The sequence below is a fragment of the Anabrus simplex genome, chromosome 2, assembly GCF_040414725.1.
Source record: "Anabrus simplex isolate iqAnaSimp1 chromosome 2, ASM4041472v1, whole genome shotgun sequence".
Taxonomy (NCBI): domain Eukaryota; kingdom Metazoa; phylum Arthropoda; class Insecta; order Orthoptera; family Tettigoniidae; genus Anabrus; species Anabrus simplex.
The window spans coordinates 75,582,341-75,603,995 of record NC_090266.1 but is presented as its reverse complement, the minus strand read 5'-3'; the positions used below and the strand labels follow the sequence as shown (position 1 = coordinate 75,603,995).

Genomic DNA, 21,655 nt, shown 5'->3' with positions numbered 1-21,655 from the left:
TGTGGTCATAAAAGAAGAAGAAGAACAAGTATGGTTAAGTTAGGAGACGCTATTTGAATAAGAAAGCTGAAACAATTGCCACAAAATGTGATCAGTCATCTTCGGTACATATCATTTCCTTGCTATGTACACTTGCTAGCTCTCTCGTCGACATTCAAAGGTGAAGTCAATTATTAATACCCGTTGACTGTTGTTCTCTAAAAGAAAATAAATTCATAATAAATGCTTAAATAAAGTAGCCAATAGCTGTTGTTAACTAGTTAGAAATAAAGGCTGATAAACGATCGCTTAATTGTAATGCTATATACTGAAATTAAGTAAGAATGTCATACACATCAATATACGGCAGAGTACATCACTCATTTCAGAGGATAGTTTACATTTTCTCACCTCTAGCTGTATTTCGGAAGGGCTGTTCCCATATAAATTTGTGGCGAGGAGGTTATAATTTCTCTATGTGCGCTTGAAATATGCCTTCACGATACATATATGGTTAGATCAGGTAATGCTGTTTGAAGAACGAAACTGGAACGTTTGCCACTGATGTCTCTGGAGTGATACTATAATATTTTCAGAATGAAATTAAACATACACTTTCACATAGTATTGGATTTAGAAAAAATAACAAACAAGTAAGCTGTAGTGTGGATATCATCCATGAAAACGCAAGTTTTGAACAAACTGATTGCCATTTCATACTGATTTTAATGTGTATTGGGTTTTTCCTGACTTTTATGAAAAATCTGATATAAAGACAATTCATTATAACGAGTACATTTTTCGCCGTTATGGATTCTTGCTATAATGGACTTCTACTGTATGTAATATAATCATCACCCTGACTTTTTACCCACATTAGAACAGGTTCATCATTGTAAATTGTCAGGCTGGTTAAACTACAGTAGCGGAAATGGAATTTGTTACACCATGAAGTACCACTCTGATATTTATCAAACTTCGTGGAGATGTTCATCACATAACAGGTATTAAGTTATTAAAATTTCAGCCCATTCGGAACTGTCCATCACCATCATCATCAGTGTGAGGTATGACCCCCCCCAATGCGCACAAATACACTCTTGTATTTGCTGTGGTATGGATGCAAGCAGCCTCTGAATGTCACTTTGAGGGATTTCTTGCCATAACTGAAACGCATGTTGTGTCACTTCATGAAGATTGCTGACTGGAAGCTGGTATGATTGTATAGTCTTCCCATCACATCCCAGGTATGCTCTATGGGTGACAAATCAGGGAACCGGACAGGTCAGTCAAGGATCCGTACATTCCTTAAGGCGTTTCTGGTGTGAACTGTAGTGTGGACTATTGCATTATCCTGCAGGAATATGCTATTTGGAACCCTCGTCACAAAGCTTATGACAACAGGGTTTACGATTCTTGCCACATACTGGCGAGCATTCAGTAACCCTTCAACAAGCACCAAATCTGTCCTGTTGTCATATCCAATTGCTCCCCAAATCATAATTCCACGAGTTGGAGAGGTATGTGCCTCGATAATCTCTTCTTCCTGTGACCTTTCACCAGGTCGTCTACAGACATGTTCACGTCGATCTGACCTCCACAAACAGAAACAATGCTCATCGCTGAACACCAGAGAATGCTACTCGACATCCCAGTTGACTTTGGTTCTATACCATACAAGTCTCGGTTGCCTGTGGTTTGGTGTCAGTGGTAAACAACATATCGGAACTCGAGATCTCAACTCAGCGTCCAGTAATCTGTTCTCGACGGTTCGTAGTGACACTCTGCCTGTAACCTCTGCCCAGATTTCAGCTGTTGCCATCCGTCTGTTCGTCAGTGCCAGTCGACGAATCCTACGATCCTCTCGTCGTGTATTCCTTCTGGAAGGACCCGTGCCTACTCTTTGTGCCACATTGTTGTCCAAAATCTATCTCGTCACTACTCATTCTGCAGTTATTGCACTACAGCCAACTGTCTGCGCAACCTGTCGGTATTATGCTCCCATATTGGTCATGCCCATGATTCAATCTTTCACAAAGTCCGAAAGATGGCGATAAGCTGCCCGTGCACGTCCCCTAGGCATGCTGAGTTGCAATCTCTACTTGAAAAGAAACAGTAATGTTAGATACACCCAACAGCCATCACATACACACACCAGCCACCATCTTTAGGAATAGAGTTTTCCTATGCTAACAATTGCATTATATGAGGGTAAAATTTTAATCAACATATCTCACAGGCATGGAAATACTATGGTATCATATCGGTGGCATTTGGTCAAGGTATTCATGGTGTAGCACTTTCCATTTCCGCTAGTGTATAATAGTATAAGCAAGAGGCCATGGTCTGCAAAACCCTCACCAACAAGGCTAAGTTTGTACATATCTCTTGAAAAATTCACAATAATATTATCCAAGCATGCATTATTACATGTAGGTACCAGTAGCTAGCTTGTGCACGTTAAATTTAGAGTTCTAACTAGGTTCAGAAAATTTTCCAGAGTCCCACCCATCTAAATTTGCCATCTCTATATTAAAATCCCCACAAACAGTAACTTTTGCTTTAAACATAAAAACTTTATCCATTTCTAATTCAAAATTCTTAAGAAATACATAATCATCTGCATTTGGAGATCAATATAAACTAAAAATTATCAAATTCTCACCAACTAGCTTCACACAACTAAATTCTCCGTCTAATTTCACACAATATTGACTTAAATCGATCTTACTCTTAACTAAAATCCCAGCTCCCCATTTTTTTTATTACTCCCACAAAATATATCTGCAATAATATATCCACAGGGCATAAAATATTCTACTTCATTTTCAGAAAGTCAATGCTCCGATATACAAATCACATCAACTTTCTCAGTTTGGCAAAAGTGTTCTAATTCTAACAACTTATTTCTAATGTATGGGATATTCACTTGCTACTTTTTTTTTTTGATGTCATTTACCTCTTGGCAACTACTTTTTGTATTGCTCGTTATCGGTGCAGATTTCTGACCTGATGTTTCATGTATTTTATGAATAGGTGAACAACACACTTCAGTTTGGCCACTTACTAAACTGACCGAGCTCAATAGCTGCAGTCGCTTAACTGCGGCCAGTATCCAGTATTCGGGAGATAGTAGGTTCGAACCCCACTGTCGGCAGCCCCGAAAATGGTTTTCCGTGGTTTCCCATTTTCACACCAGGCAAATGCTGGGGCTGTACCTTAATTAAGGCCACGGCCGCTTTCTTCCCACTCCTAGCCCTTCCCTGTCCCATCGTCGCCGTAAGACCTATCTGTGTCGGTGCGACGTAAAGCAAAAAAAAAATCTATCTTTGTTTGTAATGGATTCATTTGGTGACCAATCTGATACGGTCACAGATACTAGTTTGGGTTTTTGTGGCCTATTAAAGTTCACATTTTCTATTTGACTGAACCAGTTTGAAGTACAGCTTGCTATTTCTACTAGTTTTCCTGGTCGGTATTATAACCGAAGGGAGTTGCATTTTTCACAGAACATAATTTATGATTAATAAAATCGAAAACTATATTTGCGATCTTTCATTTACCTGAATTGTTTACATGAAGGCCATGTTTTGTGTAACAGTGTCTCTCGAAACTGCTGCATTCAATTACCTGAGCATTATGAAAATGTTTACAAATTTTAACAATATCTGTATTAACTTTTTCCACTTCAATTTTCACACACGAGTCTCTACTCAAATCAGACCTCTAACGGGCATGTTCACTACAAAAATATTAGTATGAGTTAGCTTCCCTAGTTTATATTTAAGTTGAGATCTTAAATTATTGGTGTCGTCGTGAGCTACGTTGTTCGTACCACCAATGATAAGCACTGCATCAACTGCATCACCACTCCCGAAGCTGCTAGCGGTTTCTTCTACATTTTCCAGGACATTGCTGATAGATGCTCCCAGATATACTTCTCCAGAGGTTGCTTTATTTTTATCGTTTATCACTCCCGCAATTCCTATGTTTAACATCCGAGTAGCCTCCTGTGGGATTCATTAAGCGCTAAATCAATAAGTGTGAAATGTTGTTCCAAAAATTAATTAGTACGAAAAGGGGGAATTTTTTTAAATGAGTGTGATCATTGAGGTTGACCTGGCTGTCTTTTTTTTTTTTTTCAATGTGAATTTCTATAACTAATTGAATGCTCAGAGATTTGCTTCTATTTTCAATATGTAAAATTCTTAGATCTGTGTTGATGTCTGTGAAATAGTGTGAGTTGTCATATATGTGCTCTCTGAAGGCTGAACGTGATTGCATCTAACAACATTTTTGTATTCTTGGTATCTGGTGTGGAGATTACGTCTTGTATGGCTTTTAAATGTGGCGTTGCAGTTTGGTTTTTTACATTTCACTTCAAAAACTCCTGATTCAGAAGAAAAGTCTTTTTTTTGTTTAGGTTGAATTTACTAATGTGTCTTTGCAGTGTTTTGTTCATTCTAAGGGCTACTTTCAGGCCTTGTTTTGAAAAATATTAGATATTTTTTACCAGTTTCTGTTCACGTAGTAGAGAACAATGTATTTTTCTCTTTCATGTGTATTTTTTAAGGTGTTTTTCTTTGTTTAATAATCAATCAACCATGTCAGGAGGGTTGTTATTTTGTGTTTTACTGTTTCATTACTGAAATCTGTTGGTGCTCACTGATATGGAAATTGCTCTCTGTACCAGTGTAATCAGTCCTGTTAATTATGTGTATTTAAGAGCCTTAAGGTTAGTTGTCCAATGTATGTGAAGTTTTAGTGGGTTTTCTGTATATTTTGCACGACAAGTTGTCATTATTCCTACTGATCACAATGTCTGAAAAGTTATTTTCTTGTTGGTTTTGGGTTCAACTGTAAATCTGATTAACTTGTGCAAGGCATTCAGTGTGTTTGATAACTGTTGTGTATTTGTGACATCATTACCATATAAGCATATTATATCATCTACAAATCTGCTCCAGTGTGAGATTTCTTTAGAACACTGGTTGGTTAAGAAATTGTTGTCAAAGTTATTTAGGAAAATGTTTGCTATTATACCTGATAATGGTGAGCTCATGGTTAACCCTTCTTTTGACAACAGTTTTTGTCCTTGAATGTAAAACTGTTTTGGTTTAAGGTTGTTCTAACATGGTTAATTACTTTGTTTCTTTCTTGTAGTGAATTGTTTTCTTTTAGATGGATTTTTATAATTTGAATTAATTCTTCTACTGGTACATTAGTATATATATTGGTGCTGTCAGAGGATATCTTTCTTGTGTTCTCTGTTATTTTAAGCTTATTTAGCTCTTTGATTCGTTGAAGGGTGTTTTTAATTGACCTGTCTTCTTTGAGCAAGATTTTTTTTTCTTTTAGCATTTGATAAAGTAGTTTGCTTCCGTTATAACTCGGTGCATTTTTGAAATTTATTTTTAGTCAGATGGGAAATGAGTTTTTGTGTATTTTTAGGGACAGCTCTTAGCCTGGGAAGTTAGGGATATTTTATGGTAAGTCTTTTTCCTGTTCTGTGAGAATAAGGTTTGTTTTCTTGATCACTTCTATTATCACATTTTTAAATTTATTTGCTGGGTCGCACTAACTACTTGAGCTCCGCTGTTGGCAATGACATTTTTTGTTCTTGCTATGAACTAGTCTTTATCCGTTATGACTGCTGTATTCCCTTTACCTGGTTTTGTAATCATTAAATCCTTGGTTTTGAAAAATTTGTTCTTAACTGTTTATAATGTACTGAGTTGGGCAATTCGGTTGTTTAACGCAATTTTCACGGCATGAGCTGGACTAAGGAAATGGATGATGATGATGATGATGATGATGATGATGATGATGATGATGATGAGTATTCAAATAGCAGATAACCTCCTCTAAAGAAAAACAAGAGTTTGAGGACCAGTAGGGTGAAAAAGATTTATAACATTGAAATAAGATGAAGGGGTGTTTCTTCAAAACATTGAAATTTTTCTCCATGTATAGAAACGCAGGACATAGGTTTAGATAAGAGCCATGATAGAAAAACTGACCAATAGGTTTGTAGAGAAAGTAAAGACTCCAAAATTAGTGGTAGAGTAAAAGTTCATGAATAGAGTAGACAAGGCAGATCAGTACTTGCGCTACTACACATTCCTCACAAAAATGGAAGATGAGCAAGAGGATCATTGTTTGACTGATCAACTGTGCTCTTTATCAATGCAGTCAGGTTGTACCAACTCCAGAATTTAAGATAAAAGTAGAAATAGAAGATATATTTAAAGAAGGTAGAAGAATACTGTGAAGGAAAGCTATTGAGGAGAGCAATGAAGAGCGTCAACAGAAGAAGAAGAAGAAGAAGAAGAAGAAGAAGAAGAAGAAGCATGAAATTTAACTCCCCCTACTCAAAGAGGAGATCCTGCTGGCAGACTACCTGGTGATCTAAAATGCACAAAGTAGAGGCAGCTGTTGGACCTGGAAGGTAAAAGTACCCTCCGAAACCTTGCAGTGTCCAATGCTCACAAGAAACACAAGGATACCAGATATATCTGATAGACTTGGTAAGTTCCTCTCCAAGAAGGCACTTATTTTACAACGTACCACTCTGTCAAGAGGTACTATTACAAAGGTAGGACCTTTCAGCAAGTTTCATTATTTATCTCAAGTAATATCAATGCTATATGACATTTTGTTCAAGTCCACATCTTATATTATATATGCTCCTCTTGGAAGGTCCACAGCATGAAAACCAACAATGAACTGTCCAGTCGTCAATGTGTTAAAATGGTATTTGGTTGTAGAACTAAAGAACAAGCTACTCAAAATGGCACAGCTAGAAAGAACTTGAATTTAGAATTCCCCAGCATACATTGCAAGATTCAACATGAGTTCGGCCTTAGAGCATTTTCAGCAAAATCACAATACCAATTTAAAAGCTACAGCTGTCAGTTCAAAGATAATTTATGTGCAGGCCAAATATCAAAACATCAAGAAAGAGCAGATATTGTTGATAGAACAATCAATTGTATGTCTGAAGTCCTAGTTTATATTGCTGATTTTTGCTGTGCTTTGCTGGGTGCTGATATTTAAAATAAAAAATCCTCAACATTCTAGGTTTTGCGAGAAGTACACCACACATACCATCCCAGATGAATCGACTTTCAGGAAGAGTTTCACACTGGTGATTTACAATGAAATTATGCAGAAACTATGACAATGAATGAGAGATGGTCACATCGGGACTTCTATTTACATCTGTATAAAACACAGGTAGGTTTACTGGAAACATCGCCTTTGATTTAATCAATTTTGAACATACGCTACACACCTCTGCAGTCTTAGACAAATGTAGCAATAAAATTGTTTAGCAGTGTGATGGGAAACCTGTGGTTGGGTCATGTAAAACATGAGAATGTTTTTCTATTTCTTAGTATGCCACTCTATGGATGCTTAAACTAAAAGAAATCTTAGACAAGATGATAAGCTTTTAGGCTTTTACAGTGTAAGAAATGAAGGTGAAAGTCTTTACGTTCCATGCAGAACTTTGCTGTGTATCTTCAGAAGAAAATCTTGTCTGTCCTTGAACAAGACTTCTCAAATAACAAAAGTTTTAATTTAAGAATGCTTTACCGTTGATCTATAGTAAGAGGTACTCTCGCTCATCACTAGATGGCTCACTGGGTGCAGAGTGAACCATGTCATGATGAGGAGAGTATGAATTTGGAAAACACTGAAAGGAAATAACAATAGTGAAACAACAGAAAAGAGAACTACCTACATAAATTCTTAATGGCAGGCAACCATGCATTACTTAATTGATAGCCAGTGTCCCTGTTGAAATTGTTAGGATTGTAGCGTTTACTGCAGGTAAGAGCTCGAACATCTCGGATCTTGGAGCACGACACCATGAGCCGTTAATAGGGTTTGCTTAGCTACTGCTGAATTGTCTGGCTGGTTGAGACGGATATTTCGTTGGTGTTCCTTGATAGGAGTACCAATGGACCTGCACGTTTCGCCAATGTGTACCTTCCCACAAGTACAGGGAATATTGTACATTTCAGGGTGTAATAGTGGGGACAATTTGTCCTTGCTTTTACTTAAACTGTGAGAAATATTTGTGACAGTGCCAAACCCAGTATTTATATTGGGCTTGTGAAGGACCTTGGCAATTCAATCTGTGGTACTGTGGATGATAGGAAGGTAGGCAGTTCCCTTCATTTCTTCACTCAGTGAGTTTTGCTTACAAATGAGTTAGCACAAGTTGCAATTGCAATTGAGTTGTGGATTGTATGAATATGTTTGAGGTGCTGATTATAAAAATGTATAAACTAAGTGCCCATCGCCAATTACACTGTAAGCTACGAAGATTCCATATCTGCTCACAATGGACCATACCTAATACAACATTGTAACTTTAGTCATCATAAATATCTTTTCTCTAGCTAATGTAGTTATTTGCAGTGTATGCTATGGTCGACACACGCATACGGGAGATAAAACTCCACAATGGAATTAATGCCCGCCTAGCAATTCCGAATGGAGGGAATTAGATATTTTTCCACCAATAGAGCATATCAAAATTCAGATAAAAAATTAGATTTATGGCTTTTCAGGCATTTGCTCTATTAACCAGCATTTCGTCTTAGGTCTGACACTAGACTCATTAGAGTGGGATGTGTCAGACACATCCCACTCTGATGATGCAGTTATCAGACTGTGCCTCTTAAGTAGGCTTCTGATAAGTTCACCTGCATACTCCCCAGCATCAGTGGGTAGGGTCTGACACATCCCACTCTGATGAGTCTAGTGTCAGACCTAAGACGAAACGCTGGTTAATAGAGCAAACGCCTGAAAAGCCATACATCTAATTTTTGATCTGAATTTACATATTGGTAGCCGAGCAAGTGATTGATTGCGGACGAAAGAAAAGTGAACGGTGATCGTAACTAACCTAAAAAAGCTTAAGGTCTAAAATTCGTAAATCGCCTTGAAATTTAGTGGCTTGTGCTGTTCATAATCCTTTCCATTTGAGAAAGTTAGAATTGATTTACAAACTTCGTATCCGTAAACTGAATTCCACAGGCAATGTCAGAGATGACACGAGCTTGTTGAAACAGTCCCGCAATTTGCCGGTAACCATACCTATGTTAAATGCAGACGAATTGTGCGAGTCCTTTGGCTGTGGTTAAAGATAAATTGACAGAATTTAATACCATTCTTCTTTCTGTGCTTCTGAGCCCTTGCATGGCCAATTAGCACGGGTTAAGGCACAGTTACTACATTACCTGGATAGAATCAGGGGGGTGACACTTCATAGGGAGCGTCCGAAGCAGTTCTGAGATGGGCCAATCGATCTCCGCCAACTAATGAAAACTAAAATTCTCTTTTAGAGGGTTAATTTAGAAGGCAGAGGTTGGCATTACACATGCAGTTGCGTGGTACAGCAAATTTAAAACACAACACCGTTATCGTTGCGCGCGAAGGGACCTTGGTCGTACGGTATGTAATAGTGCTTGTTAGACGAAAATTTGTTGAGATTCTTTCGCATTGAACAAGATTTTTGATCCAGTTTTTTGAGAGTTGGTGTGAAATTATAATTATGCACGTTCTTAGTGTGAAGAAATAGTATTATGATTATGAACGTACTTCACATCGAACTACCTAGTTGTTGCGAGTAAACGTCTGTGTCATTGTGCTTCTTACCTGCTGTTTGGAATAAATGAATTCAAAATATAAACTGTGGGCATTATGCTGTGTTTTACTTTCATCCTTTCCTTCTCGTGTTTTCCATTCCCATACATAAAAGTCGTGGGAAGGGTTCAACGAACGAACGAAAGAATGAGGTTATGTTAAATCGTGATTTAGGCAAGTATGGGCGTTTTGGGGTTTTATATGAATTGCATTAACATTTTCAGCAATCAATGTTGCATTTATCACTTAATAGATGTAAATTTACATTAAAATGCGAACGGTGAAACGATACAAGCTAGCGTTATAACAGTATTGCCAACATACAAATACGGTAATTGCAATTTACTTTTCAAGTAAAAGACACGAGAGAAGCTTTAGATACAACTTTCCTACCGAAATATAATCATTATCTCTATCACAATTAAAATTTTAACAAAGTAACAACTATCATCATAGTGTTTACTACGAGGTACTATCGTGGGATTTATTTCCTTATGTTGGCAGAGAGAAAGTGGCCACTGTAGCTTCCATGGCCTGTTTTCTCAGCCAACTTTATTATACAGGAGTGACGGATCTATTTCTCTTATATGATCCTTGGATAGAATTACAGATTTGTTGTCTCTTAAATTGCCAGCAGATGAGCAGCAGGAGTGTGAATCCTTATTAGTACGGTTTTTAAGAATATTGGACTAAATCATAGGCTTGCTTGAAAGGAATGAGTTGCCTAACACTAGTTCTGAGGTTCAAGTGTCTACCCTTTCTGAATCATGTGAAAGTGTTAACTCTGGTTCTGCATCTGAAGCTTCTCAAGCATGTACTGTGGTCACTAGTGCTAGTGTTATTCAGGAGTCGGATGTGCATAATGCTCACCTGGGATCTTCTGCTTTGTTGTCAAGAGCTATGACGCCTGTAAGTGATTCATGTAATGTATCTTCTTCAGATGTCGGTATGTCTACTAATTTTTCTGTGGCATCTGGTAATTCTACCGTGGCTCAGCGCCTGCCCTCTATCGTTACACAACCTGGTTGTTATGCAATGGTGCAAAACCATCCCCCTGCCACCTGTATCAAGTGCTCTTTTAGGTTGTATAACCCCTACACAAGTGGTTAATGCTCCGATGGTCTCTCAAATTTGCGAGAACATTTCACGGATGAGATTATCTGCGCCTGTAACATTGCAGGCTAACAGTACTCCTAACCTCACTTTCAGTACTCCATCCTTTTTGCAAGGGCTCCCAAATCAAGGGTACATTTTTTTTTTTTTTTTTTTTTTTTTGCTAGTTGCTTTACGTCGCACCGACACAGATAGGTCTTATGGCGACGATGGGATAGGAAAGGCCTAGGAGTTGGAAGGAAGCAGCCGTGGCCTTAATTAAGGTACAGCCCCAGCATTTGCCTGGTGTGAAAATGGGAAACCACGGAAAACCATATTCAGGGCTGCCGATAGTGGGATAGGAACCTACTATCTCCCGGATGCAAGCATCAAGGGTACTATACCACTGTAACACTGCTGGACCACTCTAAGCCTTCCCACGCACCTCCTACACCTGCATTCCCCCAGATTTTCTCCAACCTACCTCACCCGTTGACTACTCTGTTTAAGGGTCTCTAAATTTTCGGCTAACTCTACTGACGAGGTTATTTCTTTCCTTCGGTTTTTAATCGAGTTTAAGGATCAGGCATTTGTCTACAATCTCTATAACTATTACGTGTTTCAAATCCTATATCTGCATGTATCTGGAGCTCTTTCTGAGGATATCTTTAGAGTGATTTCAGAAAGACTGTAGATCAGTTTCACGCACGTGCTTGAATTTTTCATTCCTTCTTGCGCCTTGTCTTCATTAGTGCAGGAGCACTACTTCAGAGTGCAGCATTTGAATGAGTCATTATCTGAATATATTCATGACATTAAGCTCTATGCTAGGATTTTTATGCTCCACTATTCTGAGTCTCAAATGGTTGCCAGCAATGTTGGTCTTGCCCCGAACTACAGGTCATATCTTGCTCTTTCACCGCGACCAGCATCTTTTGCTCAGTTGGAAGCTGTCACTATTTCTGCCGAAGGTGTTCGATACAACGACCAGTTACGCACTGCATTAGCCCCCCCTCCTATGGGCACGCCTTCTCCTCAGGATACTAAAACCGCCCCTTCACCTGCTTCCAAGCCGTGTAATTCTCGTGCATGTTTTAATTGTGGCTCCACTGATCATTTCCAACGAAATTGTCCTAAGGTTGGGGCCTTAGGCAATACAAAGCCTGCCATGGGTAGAGTCTCTTCCACCAATAATTCTTGCTGATACCGTGGGTCAAACAGGCACTTCTCTAGGCAGTGCCCATGTAATACTTCAGGTTCTGGACCTCCAGGCAATAGTAATTCTAGATGACTAACCGCCATTTCTAATGGTAAACCCCAACGTGTGGCTTCTTGTTTTGTCTGTCATAGCTGTACATTGAAGGATGATTTACCTAATTCTGAGGCTGATAATTGGTCCCAGTCTGAACCTAGTGTCAATTTTCTGCAATCTTGTGGGATTTCTGCTATCCCTTCTTGTAAATTACCTTACTTATGCTTAGAGGTAAATAATGAACCTGTCTGTGCACTGGTAGATTCTGGAAGTAGTATCACCTTGATGAGTGAGAACTCATACAATTTGATGAAAACTGTTTGCAAGTTACCTACATTAGAATCCTTGTCCTTAACCTGCCATACTGCCAATTCTAACTCATTGAATATTGTAGGATCCCTAGATGTCAAGATAAGAGTCCATTATTTCACATGGAAAATGCCAGTACTAGTGGCAAAAGATTCATGTTGTCAGTTCATTTTGGGTGCAAATTTTATCGCCAAAACTGGCATGATTTTAGACCTGCAGTTCAACAGATTCCAATTTTGCTGAACGGGCAGCTCCATTAAATGCCTTGAGAAGAAAGGATGCCAAATTTGTGTGGGGTGATGCCCAACGTGAAGCCTTTTGTGACTTGAAATCCGCCTTATGTAACGATCCTGTACTGGCTATGTCAGACTTTTCTAAATGCTTCATCCTTCAGACTGATGCCTCTTCCACAGGAGTATCTAGTGTTCTCCTTCAGGAATTTGAAGAGGGGTGTCGTCCCATTTCTTATGCTTCTCGTGCTCTGAATCCTGCTGAACGAAACTATTTCATTTATGAGTTGGAAACCTTAGCTGTTGTCTTCTCTTTAGAACAGTTCAGAATGTACCTGGAACATCTGCCTTTCGATCTGCAGTACGCATCTCAGCCTTCCAATTTGAAGCTCGTCACATTTGTGGCACTGAAAACGTTGTGGCTGATGGCCTCAGTAGGATGTTCTATCCAGGCAGTTCTGATCCTCAAACAGAGCCTGCAGACCCATCTTCTGGAAAAGTTTCAGCCTCTGTGATTGTAGTTCTCACTGGCTCTCCCTTCCTTTTCAAAGATATAACTAAACATGAGGAGGGTGATACTGAATTTAAAGCTATTATTGACAGGATTAAATCTGGCGAACATGTTAAGCCTTAAGTCTTTAAGAATGGTGTCTTGTGTTGTCCTGCTCACGGTCGCAGAGACCCCAAAATTGTCGTCCCAGCTAACCTAGTTCTGGCTCTCTTCAAGTATTTTCATGGATCCCAAGTGGGGAGTAATCTTGGCGTTTTCAAAACTAGAGAGAAAATTCGTAAACACTTCATTTGGAAATCCATGAATGGTGAAATCCGTACCCTTGTTAAATCTGGTAAAACTTGCAACATAAAGTAACTCCGCTCCTAATAATCACGTAGGTCTGTTGTCATCCGAGCAAGCTTCTCATCCAATGGAGAGATTGTTCATAGACTACATTGGTCCTTTCCCGAGATCACGAACCGGCCATTGTTTCATACCTCTATGTGTTGACGCCTTTTCATGTTTTACGTGGCTGTTTCCAACTCATACGGCTAATGCCAACACCACCATCTCGTGCTTGAAACAGATCTTTGCTTCATTTGGACCCTGTCAATTTTTTGTGAGTGATAATTCAAGAGCTTTTACCTCTGTCCAGTTCCGTAATTTCTGTTTTGATCTATCCATTGCTCATGTAACCACTACCCTGTATTACTCAAGGCCAAATTATGCTGAAAGAGTGAACCGTAATCTTCGATCTGCTCTCGCTGCTTATCACTCCGCTGACCACTCTAAGTGGGATTCATCACTAAATTGGTTGTCGTTTGCCTTTAACACTGCCGTTCCATGAAAGTCGCAAGCAAACTCCTGCCTCGTTAATGATGGCCTTGACTCCAAATTCTCCACTGTCAAATCTGTGGTCAATTAATGATTTTCTGCCTGACAATGCCAGCCCAGAAAAGATCTGAGCTAATTGGCACCGTACGCGAAAAAACTTGAATGTTTATTACGCTGAAGTTCAGCATAATTACAACCACGGGCAAAGACCGCACAATCTGCCTGTGGGTGACCAGATGTTTATTAAAACGCACCCCATCAGTAGTGCTGCAGACCATGTTATCAGTAAGTTGGCCCCCAGATTTCGAGGTCCCTGCACCATCTTAAAGTTCCTTCCTCCGGTGTCATTATTAGTGAGTGATCCCGGAAGGAAAAGGATCAGCAGAGTACACCTTTCTCAGGTAAAGGTACCTTAAGTTGTATAGGGAGGGGTAAATTTCATTTTTCGTGACCATGTAGATTTAGTTGTAAGGTATTTGCAAGATTTTAGATGCTGGCCAGCATGTATTAGTTATATCTGTACCCTAATCATAAGTGATTTGAGTAATTTAGTAATAGGAATTGTTGTGTGTAAATACCTTAGGTATCCTCTAGCATTTATCTCCCTTAGTGTAATGGGTTTAGTACGATAAGTTAGGTAGGTTTTAGTTTAGGGTTACTGATTGGAGTTTATTCCCCTAATATTTCAGGCTCTGGATAAACTCCTGTAGTTTTATTTTCTTTCACCCCACCTTAATCTTCTCTGAAATGTATGGATAGTGCTTGCCCCGGGGCTAGGTGCCCTAATGTCCGTGGTGTGGGAGAGGGGTCTCTACATGAAATTTGTTGAGCCACCGGTTGGGTGACTCTATGCTAGTCAGTAAATTAAAGAAAGAACACAAACCTTCCTTTGAAAACGGTCTTTTCTCGAAGATCTTCTAGTCCGGCAGGGTAGCTTTGCCTTGAGTATTCCCCTGTCTGCTGCATGTTGATTTATGTTGCAGTGGCTGCAGTGACCGACTTCGTCTGACAGCAACCTAACATGCCAAGTTGAGAGGCACACTGTATGACTTGGACGCTACCATCCGGCACCGCAATCCACAGACCAAGTGTCCCGATGGAGGCAGTCTGGTTAGACTGCGCCTTACTCCCCTGCTCATTACCTGTTGGTTCAAGATATGGCTGGGCTGGGCTGCGCTGCAACTTACCTAGCGACCAGGTTTGGACTGAACTTGGAGGCTGCTGGCAAACGGCCGTGTCTGCAGCCACATCATCAGCAATAACCAGTGGTCAAGTTGCGCGACTTCGATCCTATGGTTAATGTGAAAACTGATGCAAGATCTACTTATTCCGAAACATTGCTAAGAAGGAAGCAGTGGCTGCCTTCTTACAAGAAAGTGAATGGGCTCTGGATTACTGACATTTGGTGGAAGGAATGAGTATACATCCTTTTCTGTGGACAGAGTTGAAATGGTCGAAGCAATTTTGATTAATGGCAAATTCATTTTTGAACTGTAGTATGCTTGTCACATTTTGACATAATGTTGTGTTTATATGTAACCCTTAAAATACTGCAAGTTACTGAATGGATCTTTGATGTAGTGACATTTTATTTTTTTTTTATTGGAAGTTCAACTTGAAGAAAATCATATTTGTCAGTAAAGTGACTGTCGCACTTTCTGAGAACTATCAGTGGACTGTGTACTTGAAATTCTTTTGTGAATCCCAGTGTTTTATGTTTTACAAGATATCACTGCTATGGTGAGTAAATTTTGGTGTGCTCAAAAACCCCAGTTTCGAGAATATTTATGATAATTTGTCGCGCATAGCTTGATTTTCAGGGGGGGGGGGGGGGGGGGGGTGAGGAAGGATGAGACCTGTGGAGAATCTCTTTCAAAGAAACATCTGCTAAGTTGTGTAAAATACCATCTTGGATATGACTTGTGGAATATGACTCTTTAAAGAAATGTTTACTGTATGGTGTAAAATATTAGTGTAGAATATTTTATATGTATTCCCTGGAAATGTAACTACTAGATTGTAAATTATTATTATTGTTAAGTGATATTCTGTAAGGTTCTGAAAATACTGTGATGCGGACTTTTGGAACAGGGTGTGTCGGCCCCTGTCGATTCTAGAAGCTTGTCTTTACTAATTTTGGAAAATGGGAAAGTTTGAAATTAGAGTTAGGTGACGCTCTAGAATATTGCGAAAACATCACGATGTGATAAAGGGCTTTGATTGGTGGATCTGGGTGGCAATAGGAACACTCCTGTGCTCTGATTGGTCACTCGGTGATCACACCGGGGCCAGCCTTGCCTTCTTAAGAGAGTGAGGGGAGATTTTGTGGTCGTTCGTTTTCTCATCAGTCCAGCGATCAGACGCACGTCGGCAAATCCTCGCTCCCGGGATGGGCTACCATGGGGTAAGCACTGTTGGTTTCAGTTCCACCTTAATTTACATTTAATGTTTGCTTTTGTATTTTCACAAAGGAGTTTGCCCTACTCGCCTAGACTCGCCACTCAATCAAATGCCTTAGAAAGCGCGTTAACTTTCATTTAATATTGTATTTATATCCTGTGGTTCCCGTTAGCCTCAAGGTTGTATTTTAGAAGTTGCATTATGTTAAGATATATTTAGTTAACCTCTTGACCTAAAAGCAAAGCTCTTGGCAAACTACATCTAATTTGTACTTTGGAAATAGCGTGACTGGATTGTTTGGATAGATGGATTTTGCTCCGAATTGTCTTTGTAATGTTTATTTTGGAAAATAATATCTTGAATCAAGGGACCACCGTTGATTTTTCTGGAAACCCGCAACTGTCGTATCCCAATGGCCCTGTAGGTTTCCCAGACCCGTTCCACATTCCTTTATTATAGTTGTCACGTTGCCCAACCTGATGCTTATTTTTTGTATTGGCACAGTCAGTTCATCTGATGTTTTATTTTGTGCTAAGGTTTTAAAGTGCCGTGTAATCTGATTTTTTCCCCTTTTCTTAACTGTGTATCGTGTAACCACTGTACAAAATGAAATGAAATGCATATGGCTTTTAGTGCCGGGAGTGCCACGTCTTCTGATTTGACGCCCGTAGACAACCTGCGCGTCATGATGGGGATCAAATGATGATGAAGACAACACATAAACCCAGCCCCTGTGCCAGCGATATTAACAAATGATGGTTAAAATTCCTGACACTGCCGAGAATCGAACCCGGGACCCCTGTGACCAAAGGCCAGCATGCTAACCATTAAGCCAAGGAGCCGGAAGCAATGAGGTAATGTCCTAATGAACCTCATTGAACTATACAGATTTATAATACTGATCAAAGTGGTATACGGTAAGAACTTCACACATCGCAAACACTGCATTTCAAGGGACAGAAGTCAGTAAGAAGGTTGGTGCGGAGTGATCATGCAACAACTCATTCTTACACTACCCAACCCGTTACTTTGGCAAGTGGATAAGTGTTTCCAAAGAGGCTGGTAATTTACCAGGAACCAAAGGTCAGTTTGGAGTGTGAGTAGTGCAACATATGCTGAAACAGCAAAATCCGATTCAAGTTGCCTCGATGTCTGGCCTAATCACGAAACAAATCCTGACGAAATTCTTTCAAGATTTTTACTTCCCACATGCAGCGAAGGAGTCTCTTATGTGGGAGATTCGCTCAGGACATATTGTGACAGAACTCATATTGATGCTATCCAACCTCAAAACATGGTGTATGCAGTCAAGACCATCCCTCATGGGTGCACACCTTACATTCAGCCACTTGATGTGCTATTGTTCCAACAGTTCAAGGCAGTGCTTAAGCGGATTGAAGATTGCAGCATCCTTAACGAATATACCATCGTCGAGGGATTCAATTTCGTTGCTGATGTGCATTCTGCATAATCAGTTCTGTTCTCCAGTCTTCGCAGACTTTGTTTGGAACTCCTGGGCTGTAGCTGGATATGAATAAGGTCAAGAGAGGTTTAAAACATCGCCCAAATATATTTTTGATGTTCAAATGCAGTGTGACTCGGAAAACTGCTTATTGCAGGCATTCATGCAGTGCTCCTACTGTGATAAGCAACTCTGTTTCTGGCACTTTATACTCTGTGGACAAGTTAATCCTTGTAATCTTTTGCCAAGAGTTACCAACAAAACATTTTTTGAACTCTGCAAATGAACATGCACATGATTGTAAAGTGCAGTGTAATTTTGAATGGCAAATATTGTGCGCATATTTGTAATGCGCATGTAAAACTCTTACATGCAAACCGAAACACTTTTGCAATTGCAATCACAACTTGTGCTAACTCCCTTGTTAGTCGTCCCCCTGGGATGCAAAGTTCTCTGAATCTGTACATCATTGTAAACATTACCCTCAAATGTGACTGAGTGTGTCCATCTCTTCCTGGATACTTGACAACTCACAGATTCATTTTGCCCTCGTGGCGAGTGATGTGAGAATGCGTTATTTTTGTGCTGGATGGTGGTGAGAATCTGCATGAGGGTAGCGATTTGTGTGGGTAGGCTTACGATAGACGGTGTGCCCCATGGAGTCGTCCGGTTTCTTTCTTACCAGAACATCCAAGAAAGGAAGGCATCTGTCTGACACCATCTCCATAGTGAATTTAATTGAAGGATGCTGCTAATTTAGGTGGTTTAGAAATAGGTGACGTTTCTCATGACCTTCTGTCCAGAAGTTACAGATCAATCTGCTGCATCAGTTCAAGAATGTAGCATTGCAGAAATTACAAAATTACACTTAGTATGTGATGATCTGCCAAGTCAAATCTTTAACATTAGTATTGGAAACTAATTTCTTGAAATCTCAATAATTTCAAGACAGAGATTCTGGATTGAACAGGATGATCAAATGGAAAACGCAGGACTACTGAAAATAAAGTCCTGTCCATCAGTGCTTGGACTTACGGATGGTACCCACTGAACTATGCTAATGCTAAAACCTTGTTTCCCTTATCTTAATTTCACAGTTACAGGAAACATATATAAAAATTTAACATACTTACCGTTTAACTTTCACAGCAGCGCGCATGAATTCAAGGGAGCGCATTGCACATGTGAATAGATCCAATGCGAGAGAGTATGGATGGACAGGATAGCTAGAGAGTAGCAGAGATTCAACTCTCTTCTGTGCCTCTCTGGTTAGATCAGTTACGGTTCGGGGAGATTTAGATTCCTGTAGAAGAAGAATTAAGCATAAATGTAATTTTTCCATATAAAAATGATCAATCAATCAATCAATCAATCAATCAATCAATCAATCAATCAATCAATCAATCAATCAATCAATCTTTATTCTGTCATTAAGAATAGTATATGCAATAGACATCATCTCATTCATGTTCTATACAGATAAAACATATACAGTATATACAGTAAAACTTGCTCAAAGCGGAAAATTGTCCAATGTGTACGAAAGTTATGGTCCCGGCGCACTGGATATGGCTTTGCATGTTATTTATGTTGTATAAAGCGGAATATGTTCAACGTGGAAACGGAAAGAAATTATGAAAATAATTACTGTATAATGTGGATATTATGCTTTAGATGTGGAATTTATTTAGGCATACCTGGTACTGCAGGTACATAAATATTTCACCAGGGGAAGAGTCAGGTGTTTACAGACAGTAACATACTGCTCTAATGAGGCCCGGGTTTCCCAAATTCCTGGTAGAATGGGATTTAAATCTCCACTAATTGCCTGACTCTTGCCATGGTTTGTAGAGATCATAATCTTGATGTACAACTTGAGTCCAATTCTAAGTTAAACAGTTCCCTTACTTTGTGTCCCGTCAGTAAATTTGTGTCAGTTTTGAAGACAGCACGATGGCTAAGAAATATACGTCACTGACACTGAACGAGAAAGTGAAAGTTGCTGAAGCGAGTGAAAAGGAAATGTCTATGCATGAAATTAGTTGCATTTCAGATGTGGAAAAACCTCAAGTTTATGAGACTTTAAACATAAGGACAACATTTCTAAACAGTGGATGGAGGGGAATGGACAAATGAAGAGGAAATCTAAGGTAACAGGCAATGAAGAAATCAATGATTCAGTGTGGGAATGGTTCGTCAGTTCGACGAACCTTCCAGTTAGTGGACCTATGCTACACAGTGAGGCTCTTGCCGTTGCTAAATCACTTGGCAACACTGCTTTAAAGCATCAGCTGGGTGGCTGGAGAGTTTCAAAACAAGACACAATATCATATGGAATGAAGTCTGTGGCGAGTCCAAAGACGTAAGATGGAAATGTAGTAGCCGAGTGGAAATCGAAGCTGCAAAATTTAATTTCTGGCTACGAACCTAATGACATTTTCAACGTCAACGAAACAGGATTGTTTTTTTGAGCCTTGCCTTCAAAGTCACGCTTCGTGGGGAAAAGTGTGGTGGGGGGTAAAATGTCGAAAGAAAGACTTACAGTACTGTTGTGTGGAAACATGAAGGGGGAAATGGAAACGTCCCTAATAATCAGGAAATCAACAAAACCAAGGTGTTTTAAAAACTTGGACTTGCGCAAGCTTACGGTAACTTGGAGGAGCAATGGGAAAGCCTGGATGACCAGTGCTCTAATGGAAGAATAACTGAACAAATTTAACTGTAGGATGAAGAAGGAAAAGCGCAAAGCTATTCTTTTTCTCGACAATGGCATTTGTCACCCACATGTGTTGCTTTCCAATGTCAAGCTAGCCTGGTTTCCACCTAACACAACCAGTGTTGTTCAACTTATGGCCCAAAGAGTGATTTACACCTTTAAATCTCACTACAAGCGTTTACTGATGCAGTCACTGATCAAGAATGTTGATACAGCTGACAACATCTACCCCCTTGCACGCTCAGTTTCCATACTGGATGATGTCAACTGGATCAGTTTGGCTATGAAGCAGATCAAACGTCAAACAGTCGTAAAGTGTTTTTCAAATGCGGGATTTGCAGAAAATGATGATGTCGGCACACCTGAAGAAGTGACTGAAAATGCTGCACTGATATCTAAGCTGAGCCAACAACAGAATTTCGCATGTAATGTAGACAAATACATTCCCAGCGATGATCAGCTTTCTATTCACTACAGTTTCCAGTCTGCTGTACAGCTTCTGAAGATCTGCCGAACAGAGAATCCAAGGGACGAAGACCAGGAAGAGAAGGAGGAGGAATGAGAAAATCAGGAAAAAATACGCACTCATGAACAAGCTACCGAGTGTGTCAGGGACATGATGAAATTTGCTGTCAATACGTAAGATTCTTTTAGAATAAAATTTATTGTAGCCACCTATTCAATACAATTCACCGCTTGTGGTGATTAAATTCTAAGTGATTTGTATACACTACATAGGTACATGTTTCTCCCTGCTTTTGGGCATCTTCAGCCTACTGTCAATCTTAAGGTCAAGACCCAGGTCTTGTCTGAGTTAAACATTTGGAACCAATATATACAAATATGACCTTATACTAAGAATCTTCCTATTTCTTACAAATCAAAAAGGGGGCCTTACTTTAGGTAATATGTACAAAAATTATAAAAATGTGCAACTTCAATTTTGTTTTAAATGAATTAATTGTTCCTAGGACAAAAGATTTACAACTCAACCATCACTCATAGGCCTTCTTAGCTACACTGACTATCGAGAGTTATAAACAGGCATAAACTTCAGTATTTAGAGTTCAGATAAGGAGGATGTCTTTGTTATTGCATCTTAGCTGACGACTGGGTTCCCATAACTGGCTAATTACTTCAAAAGCCTTGTTGATTCTTGTGAGTGGCAGCAAGGGATGGTTATTATTGGAATAGGCTGGGAAACCCACATTATTTCAGAAATAACTACCGT

General features: G+C 39.5%; 1 protein-coding gene across 4 annotated transcripts in view; it reads right to left on the bottom strand.

The window, feature by feature from the left end:
• The window catches only part of Gnpat (dihydroxyacetone phosphate acyltransferase), a 358,549-nt gene that overhangs the window by 46,461 nt on the left and 290,433 nt on the right, over positions 1 to 21,655 (bottom strand). For all 4 annotated transcript variants that reach the window (XM_068226080.1, XM_067139838.2, XM_068226081.1 and 1 more), the window contains one exon: positions 18,842 to 19,011. In XM_068226080.1, the coding sequence (XP_068082181.1) occupies positions 18,842 to 19,011 (170 nt within the window). The remainder of the gene's footprint in view (positions 1 to 18,841; positions 19,012 to 21,655) is intronic.